This window comes from Saimiri boliviensis, chromosome 6 (assembly GCF_048565385.1).
Source record: "Saimiri boliviensis isolate mSaiBol1 chromosome 6, mSaiBol1.pri, whole genome shotgun sequence".
Taxonomy (NCBI): domain Eukaryota; kingdom Metazoa; phylum Chordata; class Mammalia; order Primates; family Cebidae; genus Saimiri; species Saimiri boliviensis.
The window spans coordinates 132,110,231-132,134,926 of record NC_133454.1 but is presented as its reverse complement, the minus strand read 5'-3'; the positions used below and the strand labels follow the sequence as shown (position 1 = coordinate 132,134,926).

Below are 24,696 nucleotides of genomic sequence, written 5' to 3'. Positions count from 1 at the left end.
GTGAGTAACAGAATGGGTTCCCTGGCCACTCGACCCTCTCCCCCAGGGTCAAAGGCCTTCTCCATCACCTGTGTGGTTACCTGGCACCTGCGGATACCCCAAAGGGAGCCTCGCCCAAGCGTGTCTCCAGCAAGTGGCCTGGCAGGGCAGATCCAGTGCTCGGTGGGTGGAGGTTGGGATAAAGTCACGCCCCATGGAGTTGGTTATTCACCAGTGATGTTCACGTCACTGATACAGCAGGATTGCCTGAGGTGGCGGGGACCCTGGGGTTCCACGCAGCATGCCCAGGCCCCAGGCCGAGCCTTGTGGTTTTTAGCTAAGGCTGTGCCTGGCTCTGATTGACTCAGTTCTTTTTCTTTACGTTTCCTGGAAGATTGCAGTGTGTCTGTCCTCCAGCTTTAGAATCGTTGCATCCTAAAGTGTTAGTCGTCATTGAACTTTTTTTTTAAAGGCTAGTCAAGTGCAGTAGTGAGAAAGGGGAAAACAGTAGAACCAGGAGCTCGATCTGTGACTGGCTGTGAACAGTCAATCGAGAGAACTCGCCGCCTTGGGACCAGCCACTGAACTTTTTAAAAATCAGAAATAGGTCATGTTTTTCTCTTGAGATGATGTCTGTCCTGTAGCTCCAGTCTGTTGGTGCTGGTTGCGCCTGTGGAATGTGGCTGAGGTTATTTGTGGGAGATACTCCTGGGGTGCCTGCATGGCCTCGTCACTCTCCATGGCAAATCTGAGAGGGTTCCACGCCACCACCACTGAAGTGTGCCTTTGGGTGGCTCAGCTCCTCCTCTGGCTGTGGGCACTCCTCCACCTTCATGCAGGGCAGGTTTTGTGCTGTTTTCTGGTGGTCCTGGCTGTACTTGGTGGCCTCCTGGGGGCTTCTCCAGACTTCTTTGGGGCCTGGGATTTGGAACATGCCACCCTGCCTCTGCCATGAGTCACGCCTCTGCAAGGCCACTGTTTGAACCAGGGTGGAGGTGGGGCTGGCACATCTCCTAGGGGCCATATTTTCTGGGTAGCTCTGAAGCAGACACCTCTTCCCCAGCATAGGGTGGAGGCTGCGGCCGTGCAGGTCAGGACCTTCCCCGGGTAGCCATTCCTGCCTGAGCAGCCAGTGTGGTCACCCAGGTGACAGCTGTGCTCTGAGGTGCCTTCTCTCCAAGGGCGTCAGATTGCTCCCCCTGCCGTGTGCCATTCGAAGACATAGCCAGAGGGGGCCGGGATCAAGGCCAGCCAAGCGGGCCTGGTCCCTCCCACTCAGCAGTGGCCTGTCCAGCCTTCTGTCACAGAAACTTGTTGAAAGAACAGTATGGACACATGCCTCCATCCACACTGAGATAAAGGAAGGTTTTTGCTCCTACAGAGAGGACACAGGGCCACACTGCCGCGTAACGGAATAGACCGTGGATAGCACTCGTGGACTTGTGCCCTCTCCAGGTTCCAAATCCCCCTGTCACCTAGGCTGCCCAAGAGGCTGCCAGGGACTGCTTGTGCCAGAAATGATGGACATTAGGTCAGGCGACCCTCACTCAAGCTGGGTGTACATTGAGCAGGGGCTGAAGAGGAAGGTGGAGCTGGAGCCCAGGACTGCTAGGGCGTCCAGTGACAGTGACCTTGAGTGGGTCCAAGACGCCGTGGAGTCCAGTGTAGTGTCCTCGCCCATGTCCCTGGGATGACAGTAGCTGTGGCTCTCCCTCCATGTAGCTGTGAGAATCAGAGCCGCTGCCCCCACTGAGTGGGAACGCCCCCTGCTTCCATTGACCGTACTCCCCAGGCATCCACCTTCCCTCCTGGCACAGTGGGACAGGTGCCTCTCCTGCTGGCCATCGCAGCAGCGTCAGATGTGTCCATGTCTGGCCCTCAGCATGCCCGCCTGTCACCAGCCCCTCCCACGTGCCCTCTGTGACCTCTCTCCGAAACCGTGGGCCTCAGCAGCCCGAGGGGTTCTCTGAGAGATGGAAAGGCTCGGCGATGGAAAGGCTCGGCTTAACCCTCAGGGCCCTGTTCCTGTGGAGCCAGACCGCTTCCTGGGGACCCCTTCCCTCTGGTCAGCCGCTAGCACGGAGGTCCACTAGAGGTGAGGGCGTTAAACTCGTTGGGCCCTTTTCACTCACAGTGGAGGCTCAGCCCTTCCAGCCTGCCGGCCTCTCCCTAGCCCCCAGGAAGGATTGTCTGGATACACTTCACAATAGGGCATGGGTCTGTGAGATGCTGAAACCATGGTTTTAGGAACATGAAGGTTTGCTGCTGCTCTCACCCCTTGGGTGGAGGCCCCTTAACTTCCTTATGAAGGATTTCTGTCCGTGAACCCCTTGCTTGGGTGCTGTCTACGTCTGATGTGACACAGGCAGGCTGCCTGCCACCTGCCACTTCCCGGCTTCTCTCTGTCCATCCTTCGTCTTCAGCCTCCCAGATCCCTGATTTTAAGACATGACTCTCATGAGCGATTCATAGTTGTTCTGTCGTTGGATCTCTCAGGTCAGGGTGGGACTGTGGAATGAATGAATGTGTGTTCATTTTTTCTAAAGAAACAAATCGCAGGCCGGGCGCAGTGACTCACCCCTGTAGTCCCAGCACTTTGGGAGGCTGAGGTGGGTGGATCCCCTGGGGTCAGAAGTTCAAGACAGTCCTGGCCAACATGGTGAAACCCCGTCTCTACTAAAAATACAAAAATTAGCTGGGTGTGGTGGCACACACTTGTGGTCTCAGCTACTCAGGAGGCTGAGGCAGGAGAATTGCTTGAACCCAGGAGGCGGAGGTTGCAGTGAGACGAGATTGCGTCACTACACTTCAGCCTGGGCAACAGAGCAAGACTCCGTCTTGGAAAAAAAAGAAGAAGAAAGCAAAGACTTAGAGAACAGCATGCTGCCTGATTTTCTGGGTTCCTGTGTGAAGTGTAGAGGAACCCTGGTTAGGATCATCAGGTTGTGGGGTGTTACACAGGGCGGAAGACTGGCATCACGATTCAGGGGTCCTGGCCTCTGAGCCAGACTCCTCCAACAGGGACTGGCCCTGGCCAAGTGCTCTCAGCCCTGATAACTCAGGAAGCAGGGAGTGAACTGTAAAAAGTAAGGGTCCTTAGTTTTTCCCCTCTGCAAATCTGAGTATGTGTATCTGGGCTTGGTAACCCATTTCCTGGGGAGTCCATCACCAGCTGTGTGGAAGTAGCAGCCTTAGGGGAGCTGGAAAGCTGGCTGTGGCCTGGCTTCTTGGGCGAGCTCTCAGTCCTGGGAACCCTGGGCCCTTCCCTCATAGCAGGGCGAGTGCAAGGATCCCATGGCCTCATGGCTGTGTTTCTGGGCAGCATCTCCAGCCATCTGAGATGGCAGCAGTGTCCTATTGGAGAAGCTCCAGGGTCTTTGTGAGGGAAAAGAGTGACAGGGTCCTAGAGTGGCAGGTTGAGAGCCTCCAGGCATTGTGTGAGAGTCTCCTTCAAGGGCTTGTGAGGCATTTGAAGTAAACTGAGGCTAGGCTGCACTTGACCTCATAAACACGTGATGTTTCATTAGGATTGGAATTTCCTATGCTTTGGAATCTGACTACCTGTGACTGCTGGAACTTAGCTAGAATGGGGGCTCCTGCTGAGCACTGTGCCTCTCTCTGTCTCCCACCACATCTCCTCTCCCTGCCCAGACACATGTGGTGCAGCCGCCCTCCTTCCTCCCCTTGACCCGTTAGTCACCAGCATGTGCTGTCCTGGCCCGTGTGGCCCGGGCAAGAGCCAGGAGGCCAGAAGATGGCTGGTGCCCAGGACCAACTTCCCTGTGATCGCTGTGTGGCGATTCGCTGGTCATGTTCAACAAAGATTTGAGGGAGGCCTGTACAGGGTCCCACCTGCTGCCAGACCCTCTGGCACAGAAGCCAGGAACAGGAGGAGGCAGGATGCGAGCATCCCGTGAGCTGCCAGGGAGCCTGCTGGGGTGGGCACAGGTCAGTGCCAGGAGTATCCATCTCTTAGGCCTTCCTGGTGCCACTCAGTGGAGACATGTGAAGCCCTTCCCAGGGCCAGGCACAGGCTGGGGTCGGAGGTGCCCAGTAGAGCATGACACAGAACCTGGACCTGTGGGCGACGACTGTGGAGGAAAGTGGGGATCTGCTGGCGGGGGGTGCATGGCAGGTCTGAGCCAGCCGAGGGCAATGGGAAAGTCACCAGGTGCCCTCCTCTGCATCCAGCTTTGCAGGATTGACATTTCACAGGGTGAATAATCACCCTGTGGCTGCCCCTGGCCCCAGAGACAGAGCTCTGCCCCTTCAGGGGTCTCAGATACAGGTTGTGTAAGGACAGCCTCATGCCAGGTTGGAAGCTAGGCCTGGCAGCAGTGGGGTCACAGCAGCCCGGGCAGCCCTGCAGGTGTGTGGAGGGAAGAGCTGGGGAAGCCTGGCCAGGAGGAGGTGACTGGACTAAGGGGCTGACTGGCAAGGGTCTCCACCTGGGGGCTGGGAGGAGCTCAGGTTATTTCTGAAGGCAGTATAGACCTATGCAGAGCTTGAAGCCAGTATCTGGATCAGAGTCTGCCGGACTGCCGGCCCCCAGCTAGGAGCCAGCCCCTCGCTTCCAGTGTCCGAAGTGATGAGGAGGGGCTGGGCTGGAGCCATCCTTGCCTGCCGGCTGTGGCCATGGGGAGTCCTTTCTGCTCTGACTCCTGGCCTCTGTTGCCAGGGCTTGGAGGCCTGGAGGTGGCCTGTGTCCCACGAAGAGTCCTCAATCTCCTCACTGTGTCCAGGTGAGGGATCCGGGAGGGGGAGGTTCCCAGGGCTGGGACAGCACAGACCATGTCAGTGTTAGGCCCTGGCTGACCCAGGAGTGCCAGGCGGCGTGCTCACTGCCAGCAAGGGGCTGGTATTGGAAGAGCAGTGGAATGTCCTGGGCATGCTATGTAGGCATTCCTCAGCCCTGCTGGGGTTCTTAGGGTATTATTGGGGTATGCTGCCATACAGATTATGAAAAAGCAAAAGAAAGATGCAGCTGTCTTTGACCTGGGTAATGTTGGCTGAGATTCATGTGGTTTCGCATTGTTAAACATTTCTGTTGTCCTGTTGTAAAAACCAAGTCTCCAGATGAAGAGGCGACTTGCACTTCCTGGTGCTGCCCCTGGACCTTGACCCTGCTCTCTCTGCCTCCCAGGCAAAGGCCGGCGTGTGCAGCCCCAGTGGTCCCCTCCTGCTGGGACCCAGCCCTGCAGACTCCACCTTTACAACAGCCTCACCAGGAACAAGGTAAGGAGGACACAGATGCCCTGGCACATGCACAGGATGAGGAGGCAGGGCGGCCCAGGTGCCGTCACACAACAGGTGCAGCCTCCTTCTGCTGGGCGCTGGAGTTCCGTAAATCCAGGTTTAAGGTCCTCCAGCCACTTCCATGTGATAGTCTCTGTGGCCCAGGGGCAGAGTTGTGTTCTGAAACTCAGACACATGAAGTATCATGCCTCATGTGGAAGGAAGCCTGCCCATGGCTTCTGGGTGTGGATCACCCTGGCTTGTCTCTCGGACTCTGCCCAACATGAATACCTGATGTCATCCATAGCCAGGCCTTTCAGGAGGATGTAGTTGCAGCAGTTGGGACCACATGAGCCAAGCAGGATGGGCAAAATGGCACACTGGCTGCATGTTGTTGGGAGCACAGCAGGTTTTGAGAAAGCGGCAGGATGGGTTCCTCACAGAATGGGGTTTGCATGGTTTGCTTGGCTCAGGGCAGGGCCAGTGACTTCAGAGATTTTGGACCAGGCTCTGGCCAGGGCTGCTTGGATTTCCATCAGCGAACACACTTGGCAGACGGGGAGTCAAGTGTCAGGCAGTTCATGGCCTTCCTTGGGAAACTGGTTGAAGATGATGCTCCAGAGAGGTCTGAGGATGCTGGGATGTTAGGGAGTGGTGCCAGAGCAGTGGTGAGTAGCACCACGATTCAGGGGTCCTGGCCCCCGAGCCAGGCTCCAACAGGGACTGACCCTGGCTAAGTGCCCTCTGCCTCAGTTTCTCCATCTGTAAAAAGAAAATTACGTAAGCTACATCCTAGAGTGTACCGCGTGGAGCAGATAACGATCAATTGAGTATTTTGCTCAGGCCTGGCACGTGGTAGGTACTCAGTAAATATTAGCTGTATTATTGTTAAATAAGCAGCATTTCAACAAGAAGTAAAATCACTGATTGCCTTTATGGCCTCCCTCCATAGATGAGTGGAACCTGGGGAGGAAGAGGCTCCACCCATGCCGGGCCCGCAGTCGGCGGGGAGGGCCATACATCTCACTGGGCTCCCACCGAGACTGTGACTTTTCACAGTAAAACAGAGTGGTCTGTGTTGAGTTTGTTGACACAAAACGCAAACCACACCGTGATGTTTGTTGCTGTTTTTGGTAATCCTGTGCAGTGTTTCTTGCATTTCTTGTGATCGACATTCCTTCATTCCTAACAAAGGAAGTGTTCATACCTCAAGATGGGAAAAAGGTGACATGGTATTGCTGTGGGCCGACCGTCTATGACGCATCTCACATGGGGCACGCCAGGTAGGTCCACTGCCAGGTGTCCTGTGGCTTCTGCAGTTTCATGCAGAAGCCAGAGCCGTTGGGATCCACAGCAGGGATCTTAGCTCTACAAAGATCTTAGATCTGCCACAGGGATCTGAGATTTGAGGAATCAAGCCTGAATTTCTTCTCTTACTTTTAAGATGAAAATTTTAGTGCCATAAGTAATCCGTATTCACTGCAGAAACACTACAGACGACCAAAAAGTGTCTGCAACCCCACTGCTAACATGCTAGACTCCTCCTGGCCGCTTTTTCTCACGTACCTTTAAGTTTTCTGCCATCCCTCAAGCTCTGGTGGGGCCTCCAGATGCTGAATTCCCATCACACTCAGACCTGACCGGCCTGAGGCTGAGTTGGCTGTGACCCCTGCCCACCATACACTCACTGGCTGGTCATGGCTGTAGCTCCTGACAAGTAGCTGGCGATTGGGGTAAATGCCACAGAGTCCTTTTATTTGTTCATGTTTTAGTTGCAATGCCAAGGTCATGTATAGTCAACCCTTGAACAGCCCAGAGGGTGGGGGAGTGTGGCCCTCTGCACAGTTGAAAATCCACATACAACTTTTGATTCCCCAAAACGTCACTACTAAAATAGCTTCCTGTTGACCAGAAGCCATACCAATAGCATGCCAGTCAGTGAACACATATTTTATATATGTATTACATGCTATATCCCTAACAACAAAGACAGCCAGAGTAAAGAAAATATTATTAAGAAAATCAAGGCTGGACGCGGTGGCTCAGGCCTGTAATCTCAGCACTTTGGGAGGCTGAAGCAAGCGGATCACCTGAGGTTGGGAGTTCAAGACCAGCCTGACCAACATGGAGAAACCCTGTCTCGACTAAAAATATAAAATTAGCCAGGTATGGTGGCACATGCCTGTAATCCCAGCCACTCGGGAGGATAAGGCAGGAGAATCGCTTGAAGCTGGGAGGTGGAGGTTGCAGTGAGCTGAGATCGCGCCATTGCACTCCCGCTTGGGCAACAAGAGTGAAACTCCGTCTCAAACAAAAAAGAAAAAATCATAAAGAACAGGAAATATATTAACTATTAATTAAGTAGAAGTGGATCATCGTAAAGGTCATCCTTGTCATATTCACGTTGAGTAGGCTGAAGAGGAGGGTCCTTGCTATTTCAGGGGTGGGAAAGAAAATCATGTATAAGTGGACCCATGCAGCCTCACGCCTGTGGTGTTCAGTGTTCAGCCGTATATATCGTCTGATTTGGAAATGTTTGTTTTTTTCATTGCTTTAGGTCCTACATCTCTTTTGATATCTTGAGAAGAGTGTTGAAGGATTACTTCAAATTTGATGTCTTTTATTGCATGAACATTACGGATATTGATGACAAGGTAAAAGGATTTTACAAGATTAACTTTTAAATGCAGTCGGATGGCGTGAGAGAAGACAGGACTTTTGCATAAGTAAATAAAATAATGTAGGCTTGATCCAGCTTGTGTTTTGACCTGATAAACATCATTTTAATCCCCTCAATGAATAGTATTACAGCTTATGCTACTGCTATGTTCGTTTATATAGATGTTCAGATGCAGTTAGAAACCTGCATGTTGGTCAAGTGTCAGGAACCCCTGGTGTTTTGCAGAAGGAAGGCCGCCCATAGCACGCACTTCTACTTCTGGCTCCCCAGGGGAAGCCGGGGCCCCCAGGCTTGTTTCCTTAAGTGGCAGAAAGATCACGTTAGGCCTTGGCCATTGCTTGGCAGGTGGGAGATGGAGGGTGGTGTTTCCGTTTGGTGATGGTGTGCACGTCCGGGGCCCGCAGTTGTCTCCCCCGCCCTCACCCTCACTTAGAGTCAGCCAGGTAGAGAGCGGCCCGCCGCACAGGGATGGAACTGGGCTCTACGCGTCACTCCCCAGTGTCTGCCTTCCCTCTCTAGATCATCAGGAGGGCCCGGCAGAACCACCTGTTCCAGCAGTACCGGGAGAAGAGGCCCGAAGCGGCACAGCTCCTGGAGGATGTTCGGGCCGCCCTCACGGTGGGCCTCCTGCCGTCTGCTCTAGAAACTGAGCCCTTTGCTTTCTGGTCTCGGTCCTCTGTAGGGTACTGTCCCCAGGGTAGTGTCAGTCTCTCAGACTTTCACAAAGTGTACGCTACGCAAGCCAGGGCCGTTGGAGCGCTGAAGTCTCCGTAGGTGAGGTCCCTTGACCTGTGACAGTCACCAGGAAAAACGCACTGGGGTGGAGTGGAGAGTAGGTGACATTCCTGCCACTTAAAGGAAAACAACTGAATTCACCTTGGTGCCACTACTTACACTTACAAAAATGCTTACCAATACTGCTGTCTCATCTTCAATGCCAAGGTCACAACGAAATCAGAAACTTCTGAGTGAGATGCAAAAGCTATACGAAGCTTCTTAATTTGGTAGTACTGTAAATTTTCAGAATTTTTTGAAGAAGTTTGTTCTCTCTAGTATTTTCATTCTGAGTAACCAATATTATATAGTTATTTTTACGGCAGTAGTAAGAATAGGTCATTTTATTGTCTTTACTAATAGTAATTGCAGTAATAATTACTGGCATGTTTATGTCATTTTATCTCAAAAGCAGGAATAAAAGTAGAGCTTAGCAATCTTTTAGATCAGTGAGGCCTGAGTGCCTTCCTGATGGGGGTGTCTGCAGCCACCTCAGAACTCGCTGGGTGGCCCACTTTCCCTCATCCCCAGAACAGCCCTAGAAATACTGCTCTCACACCCATTTTGCACTGGAGAAACTGAGGCACAGAGTGGTTAGGCGCTCTGTCCTGGGTCACACAGGAGAGGGCAGTACCAGGAGCTCCTGAGCCGGGAGCTTCATAGTCTCTTAGTTACTTACTGCCCTGCCCCTTGGGGTGCAAACTTCTCTCTATGGGGCCATGGGAAAAACTGGTCTGTTTTCTACCTTGAATCACCTTTATGAACTTGGGGTTTTGCTGAACTGTATCTAATAGGTTTGACATCTCTTTATGGTTGTAGCCATTTTTGGTAAAATTAAATGAGACCACAGATGCCGATAAAAAGCAGATGCTTGAACGGATTCACCATGCAGTGCAGCTTGCCATAGAGCCACTTGAGAAGGCTGTGCAGTCCAGACTCACAGGAGAGGAAGTCACCAGCCATGTGGAGGTGAGTTTCACACATCTCCCAGCCAGCCCTTTTGGGTCACGTGTCAGGCCGTGCACAGATCGGTCTGTGTGCACAGATTGAGTCCACAGATTGTCTTAGTGGAAGATACTCTGGCCGTGTCTTCTATAGCTCCACTGTGGCAGGTGGCCCTATTCTGTGGTGGCTGAGTCAGTGCCCCTCCCCTCCCACACGCTCCTGCCGCATTTCCTGGGTGCAGAGCCTGTGCCACGGGAAGGAGACGGGAGCCACTACCCTCACCGTCACTTAAGCGTTGGTCAGGTGAGAGAGTGGCCTCCATCGGACAGGCAGGAGGTGCACTTGGAATGCGGGGGCACAGCCTTCTGTCGAAGCGTCCCAGGATTCTCCCGTGGACTTTCCCCGCACCAGCTGGAGAAGGAAGAGGAGCAGGGTTAACGCTGAATTGAGCATTGAGGACTGTGGGTACCTACTGGGCTTGGGCCTTCACACTGACCAGCTCTGCTGTCCCTGCCAAGGCCGCCTCCACACACAGGGAGAGACCTGGGTGCCGAGGGGCCCTGCCCCCTTCCTCAGGCGTTCCCCCGGGGCCGGCGCCCTGGACGCGGCTAGGATGGCCTTCTCCGTCGTGCCGGCGCCGCCTGCTGGTCACTGTTTAAGAACTCGATGGAGAAGAAGAGATGGCTGCAGCTGTGCCAGGAGAACGAGCTCCCCTTAGGCCACAGCCTTACTTAACCACTGCCCCGGCCCCGCCTCACGGATGGGGCGGGGATTCTGCGGCTGCCCTTCGTGGGCCTGTTTCCTTTCCGTTGGGTCTCCTCTGTGTCCTGGCCCCGCAGATGACTTGGTTGTGCCTGTGTCCAAGCTTGCTTCTGGGATGGACCCACGTGGCTGTCACTCCCTCAGTGCCTGCCTGGGGGCCGAGCTGTCTGTTCCCCTGGGACAGGCAGTTAGGTTTCCTTGTTACCAGCAATGCTACTGTACATTTTCCCCCAGTTATACCACTAATATTCTTTGTTTTTAAATTGTGATAAAACACACATCATATGCAATTTACCATCTTAAGCATTTTTACACATTTTGTCTTTTCGTGTCTGGTTTGTTTTGCCCAGCGTAGCGTCCCCATGGTTTACCCATGCTGTCGGCCTGTCGTACTCTTCCTCCTCCCGTGGCTCAGTCATACTCTGTGGTATATATAGATAGGCCACAATTTGTCCATCCATTCACCTTTTGGTGGACATGTGGCTTGTTTCCACCTTTTGGCTATTGCGAGTAATGCTGCTGTAAACCTGGGTGTACAAATACCTGTTCGAGTTCCTGCTGTCACTTCTTTTGGAGACGTTGCTGGTGATAGGATCATTCTGTCTTTGGTATTCTGCGTAACCACCATGTTGTTTGCATAATGGCTGCACTATCACACGTTCCCACCGTAGTGCACCTGGGTTCTGTTTGTTTTGTTTTGTTTTGTTTGAGTCTTGCTCTGTCACCCAGGCTGGAGTGCAGTGGCACAATCCCAGTTCACTGCAACCTCCACCTCCCAGGTTCAAGCAATCCTCCTGCCTCAACCTCCCGAGTAGCTGGGATTACAGGCATAGCATGCCTGACTAATTCTTGCATTTTTAGTAGAGATTTTTCCATGTTGGCCAGGCTGGTGTTAAACTCCTGGTCTCAAGCAATCCTTCTGCTTTGGCCACGCCGACCCCCCGCCTCCCCGGCCAAAGTGCTGGAATTACAGTTGTGAGCCACCACGCCTGGCTTGTTTTGTTTTTAGTGTCTTTGTTTTGAAATGAAGTCTCACTCTGTCACCCAGGCTGGAGTGCAGTGGCATGAACATGGCTCCCTACGGCCTTGACCTCTGGACTCAAGTGATCCTTCTGCTGAAACCTCCTATATAGCTGGATCCATAGGCACACACCACCATGCCTGGCTAATTTTTTGATCTTTTGTAGAGATGGGATCTCACTTTGTTGCCCAGGCTGGTCTCGAACTCCTGCCTCGGCCTCCCAAAGTGCTGGCATTACAGGTGTGAGCCACCATGCCCGGCTGCTATTCTGGGTCTTTTGCCTCTTCATATAAACTTTGGAATCAGCTTGTCGATACCCACAAAATAACTTACTGGGATTTTGATTGCATTAACTCTATAGATCAAGTTGGGAAGAACTGAAATCTTAAAATACTGAGTCTTCCTATTTATGAACCTAGAATATCCCTCTATTTTTTAGTTCTTTTTGACTTTTTCCTCAGAGTTTTAGAGTTTTTCTCATATAGATCTTGTGCATATTTTGTTAGATTTATTTCATTTTACAGTTGCAAATGTAAGTGATAGGATATTTCTAATTTCAAATTCCACTTGTTCATTGCTGGTATATAGGAAACTGATTGACTTGTCTGTTAATCTTGTATCCTTCAACCTTGATATAATATCTTATTGGGTCCAGGATGTTTTCTTTGTCAGTTCTTTCAGATTTTCTGCATAGATAGTCATGTCATCTATGAACAAAGACAGTTTGACTTCTTCCTTCCCAATCAGTAAACATTTTACAGGTTGAGTATCTGTTATCTGAAATGCTTGGGACCAGAGGTGTTTTGGGTTTCACATTTTGAAATCTCTGCATTTTTTTCTTTCCTCCTCCCATCCTTCCGGAATCTTTGCGTTATACTTAACCAACTGAGCACCCCTAATCCAAACATTGGAAATGTTCCAGCCAGTGAGCATCATGCCAGCACTAAAAAAATTTCAGATTTTGGAGTATTTTAGATTTTCAGATTAAGGATGCTCAACCTGTTTTTTCTTTTCTTGTGCCAAACAAACAAGTCCTTATTAAGCCAGGAATCTGGAGGTTAAAAAAAAAAAACACGAAAGTGTGGGGTCCGCTCTGACTGGGTCCCTGGAGTTTTTACCTGTCAGCCTTGCCTATGCCAATCTGTGAGTTACATTCCTGGTTTTCCTCCCGACGCTGGTTTCCACAGTTCTCAGCTCATGGGTCCTGCTCTGGGAAGTTGGGATGCTCTGGTCGCCTGTTGGTCTCCCCAGTCTGGTGGGCAGTGGTTTGCCTGTGACCTTACTGCTCTTACGGATCTAAGAAGAGTTGTTTTTTTTTTTTCAGTTTGTTCAGCTTTTTACCTATTGTTAGGTAGAGTGGCAACTTCCAAGCTCCTTACTTATGTGAACTGGAAAGCAGAAGTCTCTATCATTTTGGTTTATATGTTTTGATTGTTAATCTGTTTGCTTAACCAGCAACTCTGAGTGTTCCTGTCCTGTCATCAGGCAAGTTTTAGAAACCTTGTCTTAGAAGTATTGGTGGGAAGCAGTTCTGTCTTGTCTCGAAGTGTGTATATTTCCGTTTGTTCAAGGTGGTTGCTGTCTTCTGGCTTCCCTTGTTGGCTGTCGTGGAAAGCATTGGCTGCCCTCCAAATCACTTATCTTTGATCAGTGAATATGTCTTTTCTATCAGGCTCCTTATAAGAATATTCTATTTTCAGTTTTCTGCTCTTTCACTAAGACAATGTAAGAGATTGCTTTTACTTGCCCTTTGGATATTCTGTGTGCTTCCTGGGTCTGGACTGTGGGATGGGTTTTGAGAAATTCTCAGATGTGTCTTCAGGCATCACCTCTCCTCGACTCCCTTTCTCCTCCCCTGGGATGCCAGTGAGGTGTGAGTCTCAACATTTCGTCTCGTCCTTCTCTGTGCCTCCTCACCTGTCTTTCCGGTTTTCCTTCTTGTCCCTCTTTCATTTTGGATGACTTCTCGAGCTCCATCTTTGTAGTCAGAAGTCCTCCCTTCAGGCAGGGAGTGGAACACACTCACTCAGCAGGGTAGGTAAGACTGTTCTGCCTGTTACTAGAGTTCATCTCTGAAGATTCCATTTGCTTCCGTTTTCAGATGTGCCTGGGCCGTTCGGCTGGCCTCTTCCTGCTTGCTACTGCTTATCACCTGTGAGTCTGTATTTATTTATATGTTTATTGTTTTTTATTTGTTTGACACAGAGTTTCGCTCTTGTTGCCCAGGCTGGAGTGCAATGGCGTGATCTCAACTCACCGCAACCTCCGCCTCCTGGGTTCAAACGATTCTCCTGCCTCAGCCTCGAGAGTAGCTGGGATTACAGGCATGTGCTGCCGTGCCCTGCTAATTTTGTATTTTTAGTAAAGATGGGGTTTCACTATGTCGGTCAGGCTAGTCTCGAACTCCCGACCTCAGGTGATCCGCCTGCCTTGGCCTCCCAGAGTGCTGGGATTACAGGCTTGAGCCACCGTGCCCAGTCCATCTTTATTTCTTTAAGCCTGTGGATTCTACTATGTGTCTGTAACTCTTGCACTGAAGTGTCCATTTGTCGTTTCTGCGGACTCCCATTCACAGTTGCGCATGTTCTTTGGCGTTTGGTGACCTCAATTAGGATGTCAGTTCTTGCTGGGTCATGACCTTGGTGATCCTGAGGGCCGGGATGCACATGTTTCCCTGTACTTGGGGTGGGCCCACCATTTGCTTTCTGGGCATGGCAGCCTTTGGTGCTTGTCGACCCCGAGTGCCCTGCTGTGATAGCGAGGGTGTGTCCATTCCTGCAGCTGTGCCTGCAATATATGAACACATCTGTTTGATTCAGGAGCTGTAGGCAGGGACTGCGTCAAGAACCTGGCCACGTGGGCCCTGTGCCCCCTCCGTGTCTGTGTTGTGACTTCGCCGTCCACCCTGTGTCCTCGCTGTCTGCCAGGCCATTTTCCTACAGTTTTTTTCTCCGCCTTTGGCTCTTTGCGTGCATTCCCGTGGGAGGCCACAGACCAGCTGCTTGGTGCTGCGCCCTGTGCCAGGTCCAGGTCAGGGTGTTGACAGCTCTGGGTTCCTCCCAGGTAGGTGGAGGGCAGACACTTCTCCCTCCAACAGGAGTGCAGTTGGGACATGTCTCATACCTAGAGTGCGTGTGCCCAGGACCTGGGTCACGCAGATGCCACGTTGTGCTGGGATTGGTTTTTCCTCCCATTCCATGGTGTGGGAAGTGGGGGTGGCATCTGCAGTCAGTGGCATCAGGGAGATGGATCCTTTGAGACCTCCAGGACCAGTGCCCTGCCCGTCTCTTCAACCTCTGGCTATCTCCTCCATGAATGTTTTGAACGCACCGAGTGGTCGTGCCGTAGGTGACTCGCTGTGCGCTCCTGCCCAGCCTCTGCCCATGACCCTTCCCTGCAGGGCCCAGGTAGGCTGCACGTGCTTCCCAGGCCCACCCTGGCCCTCCACCTCTTTGTGCCTCTGCACCCTTGGTCGCCTCGGCTCTGTTCCTCTGAGTTCATGTGAGACCCGCTGGTTTGTGGAGCCTTGTATTCGTCCCAGCTGAGCCAGTTGTGTAAGTATCACTGTCTCCCTGGGAGATGGTGACTCGTCACAGGTCAGGGCCAGCACCTTTGCATTCAGAGCTCTGACTGGCTCACTCCAGCTGCACGAGATGAGCTCATGTGAGGTATGTGGCCCCCTCCTGGAGTCTTGTTTCTTTCTCTTCAGGTGTTGCTCGAAGAGGCCAAGGATTTGCTCTCCGACTGGCTGGATTCTACACTTGGCAGTGACGTGACTGACAATTCCATCTTTTCCGAACTGCCCAAGTTCTGGGAAGGGGAGTTCCACAGAGACATGGAAGCTCTGAACGTGAGTGTCACAGCTGTCTTGTGCTGGCTCTCTTGCACTAAGGGTCCTGATTTCTAAATTCCTGTTTTGGTAAAGCCAGCTCTGTTAAGTGGCCAAGTCAACATTGAACTCGAGCTGAGGGACATAAAATGGGCTTTGGTTTTATGAATTGGTGACGTTTTCCTGGAGCGCGTGGCTTTCTCTTGTCTCTCACAGGTTCTCCCTCCAGATGTCTTAACCCGGGTTAGCGAGTATGTGCCAGAAATCGTGGACTTTGTCCAGAAGATTGTGGACAATGGTTACGGGTAAGCACAGGGCCCCGCTAGGGCTGCAGAGCGTTGCACGGGAGGTGCTCCCAGCTCTGAGTCTGAGTTTGGGAAGCAGGGAGTTGGTGTTCTGGGGTTGCCCCAAGAAGCCAGGGGAGCAGGTGTTCTGGGGCCACCTAGCTAGAAGTCCCAGCAGACTTCCTCCTGCCACTCGGGTCCCCACCCAGTGACTGAGGAGCATGGGTCCGCCCTGCCCTGGGGGCCATGGTGAGAATCTAACCGAAAGTCTGCTGGGAGGTTTGGACGCTCAGACCCTCGGTCCTGGGGCCACAGAGCCGCATGGTGGTGAGTGCGCATGTGGCTGGGCCTTCACAGACATCAGCGCTGTCGCATGGACATGTTGAGAGTGCCAGTCCTGGTGTCGTAGCCCGAGGGAGGGTGCATTTCATCAGCGTCTATTGCTTGGCTATGATTTTAGTGGTTTTTTGTTGGTGAGTCTATTGCACACTTCCCTGGCCTGTATTGTCTCAATCTCCAAAGTAAGCATTTTCAGAAATGGCCAACAAATGGGAATGCAGACAGGAGCCTGGTTATCTGTCTGTCGCATTCAGCACTGTGCCGTGCCCTGCTCCCGGAGACTCACTCTGCAGGGCCCATCAGGGTTCCCTGTGTCCAGCCTCAGGTTGCTTCCCTCCCCACCTGGTTGGGGAAGGTGAGTCATGCAGGAGCCACAGAGGCTGGATGAAAGAGAAACGAGAGGTTGCGGCAGTGCCAGGAGCAGTAACGCTGCTTTTCTCCCCACTGAACACACACCACTGTGGGGCAGCGTAAGAGCACGTGCCAAGCCGAGAGGCCTGGGCCAGCCTAAGCTCGGAGAGGACAGCTCATGCCAGACTGGAGTCATCTGGGGTGCTTCTTGGAAGCCACGAGCCTCAGTTGGGCTAAGCTGCGGGGGTAGAGCGTGGCCGTCCAGGGACAGGCGAGGCAGGCCACACAAGGATGAGGACTGCAGCAGCCCCGGAGCAAGGCAGGGTGGGAGCTGCATGGCCGCAGGATCCAGGCAGAGGGGCAGTGGGATGGGCCCTTTTGTCCCACCCAGTCCAAACTAGCTGATGCGGTTTTCAGCGTCCACCACAGAGAGTAGATAGGCCACGGATTTCACAGGTTTATAGCCCTGCTTTCTTTGGCTGCTGGCGTCCTGCTGGCATGCCTTCAGGTCTGTTAGATCCCCCTACTCAATTCCTTTTTTGTTTTCCAGCTATGTCTCCAACGGGTCTGTCTACTTCGATACAGTGAAGTTTGCTTCTAGCGAGAAGCATTCCTATGGGAAGCTGGTGCCCGAGGCCGTTGGAGATCAGAAAGCGCTTCAGGAAGGGGAAGGTGAGGAGGCGGCCTGAGAGCGCTGTGGGCTCCCCGTCCTGGCACAGCCTGGGTGGTGTTCACCCTGCGTGGCCGCGGCGCATGCTCTGAGCCCACCCCTCAGACTCTTGGGAACAGTGCTTTTTCACCTGAAGGAATTTTAGGAGTTTTCTACACTAAGACCATGAAATGTCTTAGTGTTCATAATCTTACTGATGCATGATAATTGTGCAGTTTGTGCTGTACATGTGATGTTTTAATACATGCACACAGTGTGTCATGATCTGGGTAATTAGGGTACACATCACCTTAGACATTTATCTTTTCTTTGCATTGGGAATGTTCCGTATCTTCTAGCTATTTTGAAATACACAACAAAGTTCTTTGGTAGCTGTAGTCATCCTACTGTGCTTTGAACGCAAGAACTTCCTCATTCTGTCTGTGTGTTCGTGCCTAGAAACCAGCCTCTCTTCACTCCCTCCCCTGACCGTCTGGCCCTTCTTCTGGTGGCCACTGTTCTACTCTACCTTCTTGAGGTCCACCATGTTTTAGCTCCCTCATAAGACGGAGGCGTGTGATACTTGTCTTTTTCTGCCCGGCTTATTTTGCTTAATAGAATGCCTTCCAGTTCCATCCACGTTGCTGTAAAAGACAGGATTTCATTTTTTTTGTGGTGTGTTTTTTTTTGTTTGTTTGTTTGTTTTTTAGTGTTTTTTCTTTTTTTTTTTTTTGAAAGAAAGATGGGGTTTCACCATGATGGCCAGGCTGGTCTTGAACTCCTGACCTCAGGTGATCCACCCACCTTGGCCTCCCAAAGTGCTAGGATTACAGGCGTGAGCCACCGCACCCATCCTTATTTTTCAAGAAACAGAAGACAGTAAACACAGTGCTGTCTTGAGAAACACAGTAGCCGTGGAGCCTGGATTTGCAGGGCTGGTGTTTGCTGTCTGAGCACATGAGGTTTACAGTGGACTGTGGAATGCTGAGATGTGTGCTGAGCGATGCGTATTTGACAACAGCCCATCTGGATCCAAATGCTTCAAACCCGTATCAGGCTTTTTCTAGACCAGGCAGAATTATATTTGGAACCCTTTCATTGGTGTTTTCTTCATGTTTACTCTTTATTTATTTATTTATTTTTTGAGACGGAGTTTCACTCTTGTTACCCAGGCTGGAGTGCCATGGTGCGATCTCGGCTCACCGCAACCTCCGCCTCCTGGGTTCGGGCAATTCTCCTGCCTCAGCCTCCTGAGTGGCTGGGATTACAGGCACGCGCCACCATGCCCAGCTAATTTTTTTGTATTTTTAGTAGAGACGGGGTTTCACCATGTTGACCAGGATGGTCTCGATCTCTTGACCTCGTGATCCACCCACCTCGGCCTCCCAAAGTGCTGGAATTACAGTCTTGAGCCACCGCGCCCGGCCTCATGTTTATTCTTTAAGAGAGTCTGGGGACACATCCAGAAGAGCCAGGGTTGGAAGCCTCCCTGCAGAGTGGGGTCCCCAGTGTGCCAGGGCACATTCTGTGCCCCACTGCCTGCCCTAGTGTTTCTGGAGGACAGTTTGGCTGTAAAACTGTTCATACTTTTTGATCTAGTAATTTTAGGTCTCTATTCTAAAGAAATGTTAGAACCTAAAATAAAATAAGACAGGCCAGGTGCGGTGACTCACGCCTGTAATCCCAGCACTTTGGGAGGCCGAGGTGGGTGGATCACCTGAGGTTCAGAGTTTGAGACCAGGCTGACCAACATGGTGAAACCCTGTCTCTACTAAAAAATAGAAAAATCAGCCGGGTATGGTGGCACACACTTGTAATCCCAGCTACTCAGGAGGCTGAGGCATGAGAATCACTTGAACCTAGGAGGCAGAGGTTACGGTGAACCAAGATTGCACCACTGCACTCCAGCCTGGGCAACAAAACAAGACTCTGTCTCAGAAAATAATAAAAGTAAAATCAAATAAAAACAAGACAACACAGACTGAAAAAAGATAGACTCAGCTAGGTTAACAGCGTAAATATCACACCCATGGCACTACAGGCTCCAGGTTTGTGGGAGTACGGGGGCAGATTTGTGACCATACAGTGCCTCAGCCCTGAGAGGACCCAGCCTGAGCCTCTGTGGCCCAGAGGCCTCCAGTAAACATCAATTTTTTTTTTCTTTTTTCGAGACAGAGCATAATCTTGGCTAACTGCAACTGCCACCTCTCGGGCTCGAGCAATTCTCCTGCCTCAGCCTCCCAAAGTGCTGGGACCACAGGTGTGAGCCACCGCACCCGGCCATCAATTTTTATATCAACTCTAAATTATAACATTTAGCAATTTGGTGATTTTTTATGGTCATCATTAACACTGTTTACGTTTTAGTTGTAATCCTGTCATTATCCACTCAGGAATGGTAATTTCGTCTTTTTCAAAATGAAGTTAAAGTCTTTGATCTTCTCTGAACCATAAGGACTGCTAACAACCATTTCAGCAATAACTATTTACTGAGATTTTAAAATATTTCAAGGTAACTAGTCCTAGCAAACTGGAAAATACCAACTCTAGAACACTAGGACTGGAGTGGACACCCCGCGTTTCACACACTTCCCAGGAACTGACAGATCAAGCAGGCAGAGAAGAATAAGGATATGAAATGTTTGAAATACAATTAACAGGCTTGGTTTGAGAGCTGGGAACTTTGCACTCAGGAATTAAAGAACATCCTTTACTTCTAGAAACACAGAACCATATGCCAGGCCACAGAAAGAGATCTCCACAAATCCCAGAGAACCATTTACAAGGAGACCTCATCCTCTGACCACGGAGCAATTGTATTAGATAACAACACAGCCGGACATGGCGACTCACACCTTAATCCTAGCACTTTAGGAGGCCGAGGCGGGAGGATCACTTGAGTCCAGGAGTTGAAGACGAGCCTGGGCAACATTGGGAGACCACCCCCTTTCTAAAAAATTTAAAAATTGGCTGGGTGTGGTGGCATGTGCCTATAGTCCCAGCTACTTAAGAGGCTGAGGGAGGAGGATCACTTGAGCCCAGGAGGCCAAGGCTGCAGTGAACCCTGATGTGCCGTGTCACTCCAGCCTGGGCAACAGAGCAAGACTGTGTCTCAAAAAAATGAAAACAGTTTAAAAAAAATAATAAATAAATAGATACCAACACTGACAGGACATCTAAAGTGTACAAACCTGCCAGGGGAGTTGAAGTCATGCTCCCGGATAATTCCTAGGAAAGAAAACCACAGAGGGAAGTCAGGGGTGTTTAAGCCAAACAGTAGCAAAGGTGCCACCCACCAAATCTGGAGAATGCCCCCAAGCACCGATTAGAGGAAACTGATGTTTTAAAATGTAGTTAATAAAAGATTGAAAATAAATGAGTCTCGGGGCGCAGTGGCTCACGCCTGTAATCCCAGCACTTTGGGAGGCCAAGGTGGACGGATCACGAGGTCAGGAGTTGACCAGCCTGGCCAACATGGTGAAATCCCGTCTCTACTAAAAATACGAAAATTAGCCGGGCGTGGTGGCATGTGCCTTTAGTGTCAGCTACTCGGGGGATTGAGGCAGAAGAATCTCTTGAACCTGGGAGGCAGAGGTTACAGTGAGCTGAGATTGCACCACTGCACTCCAGCCTGGGCAACACAGTGAAACTCCATCTCAAAAAAAAAAAGAAAGAGAGAAAAGAAGTGAGCTAAGCAGTCGGTCAAAAGCCAGGAAAAGAAAAGAAGCAGTGGAAATAAAAGTTAAATCAGAGATTAAAGAAACAGAAATAATTGTAAAAGCCAAAAGCTGGTTCTTCATAAAAAGTAACATAGAAAAACCCTTAACAAGTTTGGTTAATAAAAACAGAAGATTCAAAAATATGTTAGGGCTGGGGCACCATAGCTCATGCCTGTAATTCAGCACTTTGAGAGGCTGAAGCAGGAGGATTGCTTGAGACCAGGAATTCGAGACCAGTGTGGGCCTCGTAGTGGGACCCTATCTCTACACCAATTTTAAAAATTAGCTGAGTGTGGTGGCGTGCACCTGTAGTCCTAGGTACTCAGGAGACTGAGGCGAGAGGATTGCTTGAGCCAGGGAGGTCGAGGCTGCAGTGTGCTATGATCGCACCATTGCACTCCAGCCTGGGTGACAGAGCAAGATCCTACGTGTATATATGTCTGTCTAAATAACAAGACAAAAACTGAAGGTAACTGTGGATATAGTAGAGCGTTTCTTAAAGTCCTTAGAGGAAAACATGAACAACTCGCACTACTTTGACGCTTAGATGTCAGGAGGAAGCCAGCAGCACGTGGGAAAGGTGGGACTGGGAGGGCCTGAGGGACTGGTGAGTGCAGCAGCGCTCTCAAGGTCACACGGCGAAGGACTGTTCTGGAGGCAGCTGGAGCACGTGAACCCACTGCTTTATGATGAACCCACTGCTTTTTGCTATCAGTACTTTTTCCTCTTTTTTTTGAGATGGAGTTTCACTCTTAACTGCCCAGGCTAGAATGCAGTGGCGTGATCTTGGCTCATCCCAGCTTCTGCCTCTGGGGTTCAAGTGATTCTCTTGCCTCTACATTTAGTACATATTTTGTGATCACGAAGTTGGTGTTTTAAAAAAATGTGACACTAAGCTGAGCGTGGTGGCTCACGCATATAATCCCAGCACTTTGGGAGGCCAAGGCGGGCAGATCATGAGGTCAGGAGTTGAAGACCAGCCTAGCTAACATAGTGAAATCCTATCTCTACTAAAAATGCAAAAATTAGCCGGGTGTGGTGGCACACACCTGTAGTCCCAGCTACTAGGAAGGCTGAGGCAGGAGACTTGCTGGAACCGAGGAGGCAGAAGTTGCAGTGAGCTGAGACCATGCCATTGCACTCCAGCCTGTATGACAGAGTGAGACTCCATCTCAATATATATCAGTGCTTTTCCTGTTGACTCTGTTTCTCAGGGCAGCTTAGGTCTGTTGCCTGAAAAGTAGATTGTTACCTGGAAAGATCACCCCGCAACCTCTTAAAGGTCACCTGAGTTAGAACCCTAGATGGAGTCTGTTCTTCCTCCACAAGGGGGATGACAGCAGCTAGGGCAACCCTTAGACCAGGGACCAGGAAAGGCTGCAGCAGCTGGGCAAGACCTGGCATGGGTCCTGGCAACCTTGCGCCCAGAAGGCCTCTGCTCTGCCCATTCATCGAACAAAGGGGATTCTCTGTGTGACCTTTGGACTGACTCACAGGTTTCTGTAGTCACAACAGCTAATCTTTCCATTGGTCCTGCATGTATCCTTTAGGGAAATCTGCAATGATGATGCATTCCTTTTCTGGGGACTCAGACCTTGAGTGTCAGGTGGCTGAGTGTCACCAGGTCAATGCATGGAATTCACCAGGCGGTTATTTCTCGTCCCTCAGCAAGACATAGATGGTCTGGTCTTTGTTGGCCAGGTGATCGTTGGCTTTGTCCAGGAAGCAGAACTTGTGCTGAGAGCAGCGTTCCCTTTGGCTCATGCCCTTACTGGACTCTTCTTTAGCTTCCTTCACCCTTTTTCCCCTTACAGACACACAGGAGCAGCAGATGTCCCCTTTACCACCACACTTCCCTGGAGGAGTACACAGCAGCTTAGCTGCGTCCTGGTATCCCCTGGAGCCCATAAACAAATAGTTGTGCGGCCCTTGACATACTGGTCCCACCTGCATTAACCAGGCAGGATCCCTGAGCCATGCCCCAGTGGGCCGCACCCCTGTGTCACCTCCTCGGGAGTGCTCTCACTTGTCCCAGACACTGGTGGGCAAATGCTGTGAGGAGGCAGCAGGAGGCGAATGTCTTACGGAGACCCCAGCTGTGGTTCAGGTCAGCCAGGTCTGCTTGGACACCGGTGTGTAAGCCGGTGACTTTGGGGCTTATGAACAGTTTTGTAAATCAGGACACTGGGGTAACACTAGAATCTGGTTGTACATAGGAAACTTGAAGAAGTGCTTGAGGCAAGTTAATAAACAGAAGTTAGTCAGACAGACTGGCCATTAGGCACCCAGGATGGCCTTAGTGAGATGCATGGGACTGTGGGTGCTGCTGAGTGACCCTGCCTGGCTTCCCTCACGTTTGCAGGCGACCTGAGCATCTCTGCAGACCGCCTGAGTGAGAAGCGCTCTCCCAACGACTTTGCCCTGTGGAAGGCCTCTAAGCCCGGAGAACCATCCTGGCCGTGCCCTTGGGGAAAGGTGAGCGAGTGTCCTAGACGGTGTTGGGCTTGGGCAGGGGCACTGGCACCAGCCACGTTCTCAGGCCCCCAGCCGAGGCTGCTCTGTGTGTGAAGGATGTTGTCACGGGGCCAGAGCCTGGTGCTGCTGCAGCACAGACTGCCTGGCCCCATGGACCTAGACATCACGGAGATTCCCTGAGTCTCTGGACAAGTCACTTCTCTCTTTTTCTGTTTTCTGGTCTGTAAGTGAAGGCATGATCAGATTAGACAACCATGCAGGCTGCTTGGTTCTTGTGTTCTATGACTCTGAGTGGAGTATTCCGGGCCCCAGGGTGTAGGATGTTTCCTGGTGTCCCCGGTGACAGCAGTCTTGACTTCAGGGTACCCCAGGAAGGGGCGTGACCATCTGCAGCTGTCAAAGGCTCAAAGGTCTGGACGTAATTCGCAGACTCCACCTAAGCCTCAGCCCACACAGGACTGGTTTATGAACTTCACCAAAGAAGGCTACCATTAGTTTTTTCGTGTGTGGGAATTAATACTTGTTCCAATAAAGTTCAGAGGGTTTAAGGCCGTCAGTTTGGAGTGATAAAGGCCTGGACAGCGGCTGGGCTGGTCAGTTACTGTGTGTTCGTCTTTCTCCAGGGTCGTCCGGGCTGGCATATCGAGTGCTCGGCCATGGCAGGCACCCTCCTAGGGGCTTCGATGGACATTCATGGAGGTGGGTTCGACCTCCGCTTCCCTCACCATGACAACGAGCTGGCGCAGTCGGAGGTAGGCGAAGACAGGGTCCCCTTCTCAGATGCAAGAGCACGCTGTTCTTACTGCAGTGGAGGAAAAGTCAGCCTGGGCCTCAGGACGGCCTCTCTCACTAGAACTGACAGGTTCATCAGGGCTTGTGGGTGGAATCTGAACCTGATCATTTAGTCTAGTTTCCAACATTGACAGCCTGGCCTTCGGCAACAGAATGGCCTGGATTTGAACCAGTTGTTACCCGCTGGCTTATTAACCTAGGCTGTCCTTCCAAGCCCCGCTTGCGCCAGCTCAAAAATGCGGCACCTGCCTGTGGACAGCGCCAGCAAGGCGGCAGACGGTGCAGGTGGCGGGAGGCCCCGGTAGCGTGTGGCTGTTGACATCCTTCGTCCCTTTCCACGCAGGCCTACTTTGAAAACGACTGCTGGGTCAGGTACTTCCTGCACACAGGCCACCTGACCATCGCAGGCTGCAAAATGTCCAAGTCACTAAAAAACTTCATCACCATTAAAGATGCCTTGAAAAAGCATTCAGGTATACACTGGCTTCTCCCGCAGACCCCACCCTCCTTCTCAGAGATGCATAATGGCTGTAGCACTCGGGAGAATAAGGGCATCGCTGTCTTGTGTCCCCCCTGCAGCACGGCAGTTGCGGCTGGCCTTCCTCATGCACTCCTGGAAGGACACCCTGGACTACTCCAGCAACACCATGGAGTCAGCGCTTCAGTATGAGAAGTTCTTGAACGTGAGTCCCCAGCCCCTTCCTGGAGGTCGGTGGAGTGGCCTCCCCTGCACGGCGGGCACCATGTGGAGCGGCGATGGGTGCAGCAGCCTCCCGGTCCTGTGATGGAGGCCGGCACATGGGGTGAAGGCACCTCGACGCTAGCGGGGAAGACAGACTCGGGGCCACCCCTGAAATGCCCG

General features: G+C 51.5%; 1 protein-coding gene across 7 annotated transcripts in view; it reads left to right on the top strand.

Moving 5' to 3' along the window:
* Nucleotides 1–24,696, top strand: part of CARS1 (cysteinyl-tRNA synthetase 1) — a 47,787-nt gene that overhangs the window by 9,691 nt on the left and 13,400 nt on the right. For 3 of the 7 annotated variants that reach the window (XM_003943297.3, XM_003943298.3, XM_010331156.2), the window contains 12 exons: nucleotides 5,123–5,214; nucleotides 6,409–6,497; nucleotides 7,772–7,868; nucleotides 8,414–8,512; nucleotides 9,488–9,637; nucleotides 15,106–15,246; nucleotides 15,442–15,530; nucleotides 16,750–16,871; nucleotides 22,930–23,042; nucleotides 23,666–23,794; nucleotides 24,178–24,307; nucleotides 24,414–24,517. In XM_003943297.3, the coding sequence (XP_003943346.2) occupies nucleotides 5,123–5,214; nucleotides 6,409–6,497; nucleotides 7,772–7,868; nucleotides 8,414–8,512; nucleotides 9,488–9,637; nucleotides 15,106–15,246; nucleotides 15,442–15,530; nucleotides 16,750–16,871; nucleotides 22,930–23,042; nucleotides 23,666–23,794; nucleotides 24,178–24,307; nucleotides 24,414–24,517 (1,355 nt within the window). Of the gene's footprint in view, nucleotides 1–15; nucleotides 5,215–6,361; nucleotides 6,498–7,771; nucleotides 7,869–8,413; nucleotides 8,513–9,487; nucleotides 9,638–15,105; nucleotides 15,247–15,441; nucleotides 15,531–16,749; nucleotides 16,872–22,929; nucleotides 23,043–23,665; nucleotides 23,795–24,177; nucleotides 24,308–24,413; nucleotides 24,518–24,696 lie in introns of those variants that run through there. The other 4 variants (XM_010331155.2, XM_010331153.3, XM_074401859.1 and 1 more) reach the window with 3 other exon arrangements.